Source organism: Aptenodytes patagonicus, chromosome 10 (assembly GCF_965638725.1).
Source record: "Aptenodytes patagonicus chromosome 10, bAptPat1.pri.cur, whole genome shotgun sequence".
NCBI lineage: Eukaryota > Metazoa > Chordata > Aves > Sphenisciformes > Spheniscidae > Aptenodytes > Aptenodytes patagonicus.
In genome coordinates, this window is record NC_134958.1 from 22,605,034 (window position 1) to 22,614,254 (window position 9,221).

The window sequence follows — 9,221 nt, forward strand, 5'->3', positions numbered from 1 at the left end:
CACCCCTTACGGTGCCCGCGCCCCGGGTAGGGGTTACTGCACCCCTGCTCCGTAGAGACCGGCCCCGCCCCACCCTCTGGGGCCCCACCCTCTGGGGCCCCACCCTCTGGGGCCCCGCCCCCTTCCCTCGGCCCCGCCCCTCGCCGCCGCCGCCGGCGGCAGGACCCTGGACAGCGGCGGCGCTTGCTCTCGCGAGATCTCGGCCCTGCCCGTAGCCCGGGCCGGCGGCGGCGCCGCAGTCTCGCGAGAGCGCGGCCGCTGCGGCAGGAGCAGCGCCAGGCGGGCGGGCGGCCGCCGCCACCCGCCGCGGGACGGGTCGGGTCGGGTCGGGTCGCGCCGCGCCACGCGGGTGAGTCCCGGGGCCGTGGGGAGGGGGGGGGGGAGCGAGCGGTCGGATGCTTCCCCCGCGGGGGGCGACCGCCCTCTGCACCGACCCCCCCCCTCCTCTACACCCCACTCGGAGGGGGGGGGGGGGGGGACGGACGCGGCGTGGAGGCGCCCACGGGGCCGCCCGCACCCGCGTGGGTGCAATCGCCTGCCGGGGCCGGAGCGTGGGGCAGTCCCCCGTCCTTCCTTAGCCAGGCCGCTGCTGGGAGGCCAGCGCCCGGCCGTCGGGGTGGGGTGCGTGGGGCACGCGGCCCTTCGCCCGTGGGAAACCCACGGGCAGCCATCCCCGCCGGGGCCGAGCCCTGCTTGCCCTCCCCGAGCGATCGCACCGGGGGGGCTGGCACCCCAGGCACCCGGAGGGGATGTTGGGGTTTCTCCTCGGCGTTATCCCCCGGGGGTGGTGCATTGCAAAAGGCCCCCTCACCCCCATTTTGCAAACCCCCCCCCCCCTCCATTTTGCAAAAGGCCCCTCACCCCATTTTGCGAAAGGCCCCCCCGGTTTGCAGCCCTCCCCCAATTTTGCAAAAGCCCCTTGTTTTTGCGAAGCTCCTGCGGCGCCAGGGCAGGTGTCGGGGCGGGGGGCACGCCCCGGCCGCGTGTCCCCCGCTCCCGGCGCACGTGCGTGGGGGCCGCGTCGCCGAGCCGCTGCCTGCGGAGACGGCAGGCAGGCAGGCAGGCAGGCAGCTCGTATTTATAGCGCCGGGGGGATGGAGTCGTCCGTGGGCTGTCGGACGTCGGCACGCCGGCGAGCCGCGGGGGTTTGCTTTGCCTGGCCGGTGTCTTTGGTGATGGTTATGGGGCGGGAGGGGGGGTGCTGCCCCGGCAGAGACCCCCCCAAATCCTCCGGAGAGCCCGAAGCACCGACCGCTGGGACCCCGCGTGGTGAGAAGGGTGTTCCCTGCTGCCATTCCTCTGCCTGAGATAGCCTGGGAGAGGGCAAAACCTGCAGGCAGCATCTGGCAGAGCCGTGCAGGCAGGTGGGGATACACAGAGCCGCCGTCTTCACGCTTATATTTAAAACCTCAGCTTTTAACTTCTGCTTTCATTTTGCTCAATTTTCACTGCTGGGACAGGGCTGAGCGTGGTCTGGGACCGTCCTGGGCCCCCGAGCTCCCCCCTCTCCCACCTGCAAGATGCCACACAAGGTGCCAAACGACATGAGTAATCGTTAAGCCAGCACTCAAGTGACTCATTAGTGACAGTCACCACTGATTTATTTTTTTTCCAGCTGATACTTTCAGCTGATTTCCCTGCTCCCTTTTGGCCCGATTTCTGGCTTGGGCTTGCAGAGGTGGGAGCTGTGATGCCGTCAGGAGGCAGCCAGGTAGTCCCCCGTGCTGGAACTCTTTGCAAAAAGAGAAATTAAAAAAAAAACAAAAAAAAAAAGGTTTTGGGCCAGGTAATGAACTTGAGGATTTCAAACTGCCCACGGCTGCCTCCGGTGGGGCTGCATCCCTCCCATCCAGCCTGGCCCCTCTCCCGGGGCTGGATGTAGGTCAGTCGGGAGTGGGAGGTTATGTCTGCGCCCTGCCCCACGTCGCTGGATCTTCTCTTAATCTTCCGCCTTAATAACCGGCGCGTAAGCCTCAGGCCGTAGGAGCCGGGATTTATTCTGCCTCCAGCCAGGTGCCGGCAGTAAGCCTGGACGTGTGAATACCGTAGAGGAAAGTGTCTGCATAAATAAAGCAAACTGCCCCGTTACAGCGCTGTCCTTGAGCTATTTTGGAGCAGCGGGAAGGTGAAGGCTCTTCGGGGAGGTACCTTGCCACTTCACGTCATTTTTTCTCTCGTTTCCCTCCAGCTTTGGTAAAGCTCCCAGGTTTTTTTCCCTACTTTTCCTGTGGAACGGAGAGGCGGAGCGTGTGCCGGCATGGCAGGTACGGGGGGGGGGGGAGGGGGGGTCTCCGGTGGGGCTGCCCCTCGCCTCTGAAGCCCACCTGGGGCTTTACTGGCCGTAATGTCACCTTGTCAGTCCCCGGTGGGGTTGTGGGTGTCCACGCTTGCAGGATCCACGTGGCCAGCGAGGGCTAAATTTGTCTTGATGCTTGTGGGTGGGTGGGTGGGTGGTGGTTACGAGGGGAAATCCTTAATTCCCGCGTGAAACTCATCAGTTCTTGAGGCCGAACGAGACTAATTAGGAAGACTCTTGATTTACATTCAGCTCCGTGCAGTGCCCAATGCTGGTGAAACTTTTTATTGCAGAAAAAGTGAACAACTTCCCTCCCCTGCCGAGGTTCATCCCCTTGAAGCCGTGTTTCTACCAGGACTTCGATGCGGAGATCCCGCCGCAGCACCGGACCATGGCCAAGCGGCTTTACTACCTCTGGATGCGTGAGTCGCTGGGCAGGGAAGGGTTCGGGTGGGTTTGCGTTTGCTTCTCCTCTGGAAAGCACCGGTTGAAAGAGCAGAGCAAGATCAGGGGAAGTCCTTCTGCCCCTCCAGGCCCTGGTGTCTCCTGTTAAAACCCGTTGGGGATGGGATGAGGGCTGCAGCATCCCATGGGCTTCAGCCCTTCCAGCCTCCGGGACGGAGGTGCGGAGCTGGCTCGGCATCCGAGGGCCGTCGGTGACCTTGACGTCCCGCGGGAGCCCGCTGCGAGGAGGAGATGGCTCGGCCCCCACACGTCCTCCTGCTGAAGGATTTACTCCCCTCTTGGTCTCGCTTGGCTGCTGGCCTCGTCCCGCCAGAGAGCTGCCAAGGCTCCGCTGGGTTTCTTCGGCAGCCGGGCTGGGGAAGGGCTTTCTCTGCCACCCCAAGCTCCTCGGCAGCCCTTCGGCAGCGGCCTGAGGCTGAGATGGAGGGCCAGGACTGGAGAGCCAGGGTGCCTGCTCCCCAAAACAGGGGAGCCCGGGGCTTCCCCCAAAGCCGGGTCTTGCCTGTTCCTCTTGCATGCCTTGGTGTGCCGTGCTGTGCTAACAGAGCGCTCACGTCTTCTAACTCTCAAAACTAGCCTGGATCTCTCTTGCTTACCGGAATCGGGTGGGGAAAAGAGCCGGAGGGACAGATTGCGCCCCGACGTATGTGGAAACGTTACTGAAGATGCTGCTAATTGCTGTGTGCAGCTCGGGGCAAGCTGGCACCATCGTTTTATTTTTATTTAGAAGAGCTTAGTTCCTTAATCGGGCGTTTTTCCCTGAACTTTGGAAGCGTATCAGTGCCCAGGGAGTGCCCTGCGCTTCGGAGGCAGGCTACGAGGAGCCGAGCTGGCACCGGAGAGGTCGGGCGTTCCTGCTTTCGGCACGGCGCCAGGCTGGCACCCCTGGGGCGGTGCCTTGCTTCGGCTTTTGGGGACCGCATCCCATTGGGAAGGTGACCCTAGGGTAACTTCCCCCACCGTGTCAGGAGGGTTAGCGTTAGCTGTTCTGTGAAGGAGGAGGGGAAAAAAAAAAAAAAGTTGTGCTTCCCTGGAGAAGCTGCCTCCGGGGTGTTAAATCCCTTCCCCGTCTCAGTCTGGCTGTTCTGGCTCTGCTTAATTTAACAGAGCTCAGTTCTTGCTCCAGCTTCTCCCGCAGCACAAGGACCAGCTCTCTGAGCCAGTCGCCTTGTCTGTTGTTTTCTGTCTCCGGAGCTCCTCTCTGGATCATTTTCTCCCCAACTCCCCCGCAAACGCCCAGCCAGCCGCAAGCACGGGGAGGCTGAGAGGTCCCCTCGGTGTCCTTGGGGGCTCTAGGGAGCAGCGGGCGCCTGGTCAGCCCGGCCAACTGAGCTCCCTTTCTTGCCAGCTGCAGCTCTCTTGCAGGCGGCGGTGGGAGGGTTTTAATTCTCGTCAGAATAATGAATCATTCTCAAAAATCGGAGGCGTCAGAATGCAGATGAGCCTTCCCTGCTTTGTCCTGTGTCTGCTAAGCTGGGCTTCATAGTAATAGCCCTTGTATCGCTTAGCCCCGAGCAGGGGTGGGAGACGCAAACACGCCACCCCAGTGAACTGGCGAGGCAGGGGCCGGGAGTTCAGGACTTCAGCTCTCAGCTCGGGGGGGGGGTGTTAGCTCGGGGAACTCTTGCACAAGCTCCTTCAGCGAAACCGTAGCTGGAGGCAGGCGAAAAAGCTTCACTCCGATTCCTCCAGCTTCCTTCCGTTGGTGGAAACGTGCCCTGGCTCACCGGCAGCGGGAGGATACGGCTCTTCCCTGTCCTCGGAGCCCCGCGAGCCCCGGACCTGCTTCAGACATTACAACTCCGAGCGATGTAGTATTTATTTTTTTTTCCCCTCCTGCTCCTCAGCTGAGGTTAGACCCCCTTCGGCTGAGCCAGCCCGGGGCTGCTCCCCGGCCTCAGCCAGCTTAAGTTAAGGGAGATCCAGCTAGAGTAACGCGTTGCCGGCCGAACCCGCTGGAGGTCAGCCCCGCGTGGGCCTCCCTGGGGTCGGGGTCTAGCGGTATCGCACCGACCCCCTTGCGTACGCGCTACTGTGCTCCCTCTGTGTGTGTGTGTGTGTGTGTGTTTGCAGTGAACAGCATCACCTTGGCGGTGAATCTCGTTGGCTGCCTCGCATGGCTGATTGGAGGCGGTGGAGCTGTTAATTTTGGACTGGCAATTCTCTGGCTCATTCTCTTTACGCCCTGCTCCTATGTCTGCTGGTTTAGACCTATTTACAAAGCTTTCAAGTAAGTGGTCACACCTGAGCCCGGCTTCTCGTGGTCTTTTGTTTGTTTGTTCGTTTTCCTTCCTAAACGGTTAGCGCTTAGCACCGCCCGAACATTTGGGGGAATTTCTGCTCTTTCTGGCCGGCCCTTTAGCTTTACTTTCCAACCTTCAAAGCGAGGCTGTTTGGGACTTCCCGAGGGCCAAAACCCCAACCATGCGATATAAAGACACCCTACGTGTGCCTCTGCGCAGCGTCAGGGGGAGCGGCGAGGATGCAGTTGGGGTGCCAACTCTCTCTCCCCTCCCGCCCATCCTCGAGGCTTCTTTTATATTTTTCCACGAGTCCTCGAGGTGCTTCTATTGATTATCTGTGCTGCCGAGGTCAATCCCCGGCGCGGTATCCCCAGATCTAGAAAACTGGGAGTGTATTTCTTCCCCGTGCGGGAAGGTTGAGTCTGGTGGTGGGGCGGTGCGAGCCGAGAGCCGTGTCTGAACGCGGACGCCCTCTCGCCTGATGCGCAGAGCTGGCCGAGCCGTGGGGAGGGTCTGGTGGCCCGTGGCTTTCTCAGGCGCCCCTTCACCACCTTCAGCCTCTCGCAGTTTCTCCCTTGCCTGCATTTTTCTCCGGTGCCTGCTGCCTGCAGGCAGCTCCGCTTCTCACCACCTTCTCGCTAAACCACAGCCGCTTCTGCCCCGAAAGGGTCCGAGACGTGGGAGCACCTCCCTTCCCTTGCAGTGCAGCAGGGGTGGAGGTGCAGGGAGCGACCGAGCCTTCTCTTGCAGGACAGACAGCTCGTTCAGCTTCATGGCCTTCTTCTTCACCTTCATGGCCCAGCTGGTGATCAGCATTATCCAGGCAGTGGGAATCCCCGGCTGGGGCGTCTGGTAAGGAAGATGCTGCTCCCGTGTCGGGTGCGAGGACAGTCACCGTTGAGCTGCTGCTGCGGCCTCTCGGTGTTTTAACATCCTCAGCGCTTCAGTAGCTTCCCTCCTCGGGGAAGACGGTTTGAGGAGCTGGGAGGGATGCTGGCAGGCTGCGGCGTGCAGAGCCAGCCGGGAAAGCCCCGGGCTGCTGAACGGACCGGTCGTTTTCGTCTCCTTGCAGCGGCTGGATTGCAGCGATTTCCTTCTTCGGGACCAACGTGGGGTCGGCCGTGGTGATGCTGATCCCCACCGTCCTGTTCACGGGGATGGCGGTCTTCTCCTTCATCGCTCTCACTATGGTACGGGAGGAGAGGGGGGTGCCGCGTTGCTTCGGGGAGCCCTTGCCGCCAGCCCGGAGGGTCAGCGCGAGCTGCCGTCCCTCAACGCCTCTGGATTTTTCTCTTTCCAACCTGCTACAGGTGCATAAGTTTTACCGGGGGAGCGGCGGGAGCTTCAGCAAAGCCCAGGAGGAGTGGACCACGGGGGCGTGGAAGAACCCCCAGGTCCAGCAGGCAGCACAGAGCGCGGCCATGGGGGCGGCGCAGGGGGCCATGATGCAGCACGAGACGCAGTACTCGGCCACCCCGAACTACACCTACTCCAACGAGATGTGAGCAGCAGGACTCTGTCCTCGGGCGAAAGATCTGGGGGGGAAGGGAGGAGGAGGAGGAGGAGGAGGAGGAGGATGAGGATGGCTGAGCCGAGTTTCTGCAGCTATTTCAGAAAGTCGGAGTGTACCATAACGGTTCTTCTTTTCCCATTCTTTGTAACGAGATCCTTTTGGACTTTTTCTTTTCTCCCTCCCGTTACTGTCTTGAGCTCTTCCTTTCTCTTTTATTTTTCACTTTGAAGAGGCCGCGAGTTGACCTGCAGGGCTCTTGCTGTGCGCGGTAGTAAGTGTACGTTCACGTGTCTTCTTTTTCCCCTGTGAAATAGTGTACGGTGGTGGTTTTTTAATTACTGTGGTGATAGGCGTACGTTAGAACTACATCAGCCAAAAGCCCCCCCCACCCCCCCACCCCCAAAAAGGAAAAGAGAAAAAATAGCAACCAGCACCCACCTCCCCGCTTGGAATAAGCGCTGAACCACGGGTTTCCGACGTGTGCGAGTTTTCCCTTTCAGCTGGTAGCGTCCGGCCACTTGCCGCTGTCTCAGCAAGGGCAAGCAATCCCGGGAATTCGCCCTTTTCTTTTGCTTTCCAACTAGCAGGTGGCCGGCTGATTTAGCATTTAAAAAAAAAAAAAAAAAAAAAAAAAAGAGGAGGAAAACGATAAAAAGAAACCTTAAATCCTGCCGTCGATACGCTGAAAGCCAAGAGGTTCCTAATCTTCACCCTGGCTCAGGATCTGCAACTTCTCTCAGCGTGTGGCGTTGTAAATGAGTAGTTCACGTTTTGACGTGGAAGGCCGGTATTCGTGCGCGACCGTGGGCAGGAGCCCCGGCGCACCGCGTGCGCCCGCGCGTCTCGGGGAGCGAGGACGGGGTTTTTTTTCCCTGCCGGGATACAACCGTCCCGTTCCAGATTCTGCATCCCGAGTCCGTTTTTGGTTTGTTTTTTTTTTTAAAGGCTTCTATTTTGAAAAGCGGCTCTAAAGCCGGCGGAGCGGTTCTCAGAGGACCTATTCTTGGGTAAGGCTCTGGGTCAAATCTTGCCGCCCCGTAGGCAAGCACATACAACCAGTCTCACTGACCACGTAAATAGCGAGGCCAAGGTTTGTCCCCGTTAGCTTTTGAGGCGTGCGCTGATTGGAGGCTCTTTAGGAAACCTCCAGGCTGGTGGGACGGATTCCTGCTCGCCTGCGCTTCTAAAAAGCGCGGCGAAACGTGGCCGTGTATTTTCCTGGTGCAGAGATCCTCGCTCCCGTCAGCCCCGAATCCCTGCCCGGTTAGGGGAGGCCGGGCTTTAAATAACGATCTCGCACCTTAGCGGGAGGCAGCCGAGCTCAGACAAACACCTCTCGGGCTGCGGCAGCCGGGGAAGGTGACCGGCAGGCCCTGGAAAAGGTCGGTTCGTAAACGGGAGCTGACGGACGCTGCAGGGCGGGAGCAGGGAAAGCTCCTTCTCAGAGATGCTTTTCAGACTCTAAATGCACTTTAAAGAAGCCAAATTTTTCTCCCAAGCCCTAGAAAAGCAGCCCGAACAGAATCCGATCCGGCCCCTTGCCTCAAACGGCTCCTGCCCGCTGCAGGCGACGAGCTCGGCCTGCCACCGCTCGTGCCCGCAGCCAGCCGGAGCTGCGCGAGTCCCCGGCCCCTCGCCCCGTCCCCTCTAGCTGTCCGGTGATGCTTGTCTGCGACTCCCACCCGCGAGAATCGCCCCACAGAGGAACTTCTCTCTTCCAGCGAAGCACACCAAGACCAGTTTCCTTTTTAAGGGTCTCTCTTCAGTCATTCCGCAGTAGGCAGTTGTCTCTCGACAAGACTAAAATGCAGCTAACGATAAAATGCCTGTCTCTGTGTGTGTGTGTGTGTGTGTGTGTGTATATACGTGTATAAAATGTAAGGAGAAAAGTAATCCTTTGCTGAGCCTATTATGTACTTAATCAGGTTTAAATATTGTGCAATTCATTTATAGCTAGCCTAAAACTTACTATGCCAAATCACGTGCTCTGTCATCCGTGTCCGAGAAATGATGGATTAAGTGACTTCACCTTTTGCATTTACAGCAAGATGCATAAATAATAACTGTAACAAGCTGTAACTAACAGACATTGCTTCGGCATCTAACCCTCCTCTCCGGTGTGTCTCCTGAACGTGCGAGCGCCGACCGCCGGAACGTGGCCCCGTGGCTCCGGCCTCCCCGCCCTGCCAGCGGAAGCCGGGCGAGACGCCGTACCCCCCGCTCTCGCCGCGCTTATTTTGAATCTGCCGCCGCTTTAGGCGCGGCCTCCCTCGGTTGTGGAACCCACCGATCCGCAGGGTGGGAGAGCCGACGCTGGGCCTTTCCGCGGCCGGGTGAGGAGGCAGCTCCGGGCTAGAGCGCGCTGGAGGTTTTACGGATGGCCTCCGCTGCTTTAGCGAGCTCCTGCCGTTGCTTTTCACGTCCCAGAGTCGGCGAGGCAGAACCCTCTCTGCCTCTTGCCTTTTTTGCTGCTTATTTGTAGCCGACACCATATGGGGGATGCCCAGAGAGCATCCTGGGAAGGGCTGGGGACCGCCCGCTGCCCCAGATCTGTCGCGCTTCTGCTCCGGACGATAGGCAGGCAGCCCCCTAACCCGCCTTCCCCCCGCCAGCTCTCGGCGGCTGCCCCCAATCCCGGAGGGAAGGTTTCGCTCCTGGTCTGTAACGCTTCCCCGGCCTCCTCTTGCCACCGGCAGCTGCCCGC

At 60.1% G+C, this 9,221-nt stretch overlaps 1 protein-coding gene across 1 annotated transcript; it reads left to right on the forward strand.

Annotated features, from left to right (window-relative positions):
* Positions 1-288: 288 nt before the first annotated feature.
* SCAMP5 (secretory carrier membrane protein 5) lies at positions 289-8,622 on the forward strand. The gene is made up of 7 exons (XM_076348544.1): positions 289-349; positions 2,189-2,264; positions 2,590-2,718; positions 4,835-4,991; positions 5,755-5,856; positions 6,077-6,194; positions 6,315-8,622. The coding sequence occupies exons 2-7, from the start codon at positions 2,258-2,260 to the stop codon at positions 6,507-6,509; spliced, it is 708 nt and encodes a 235-aa protein (XP_076204659.1). The 5' UTR covers positions 289-349; positions 2,189-2,257; the 3' UTR covers positions 6,510-8,622.
* Positions 8,623-9,221: the final 599 nt, after the last annotated feature.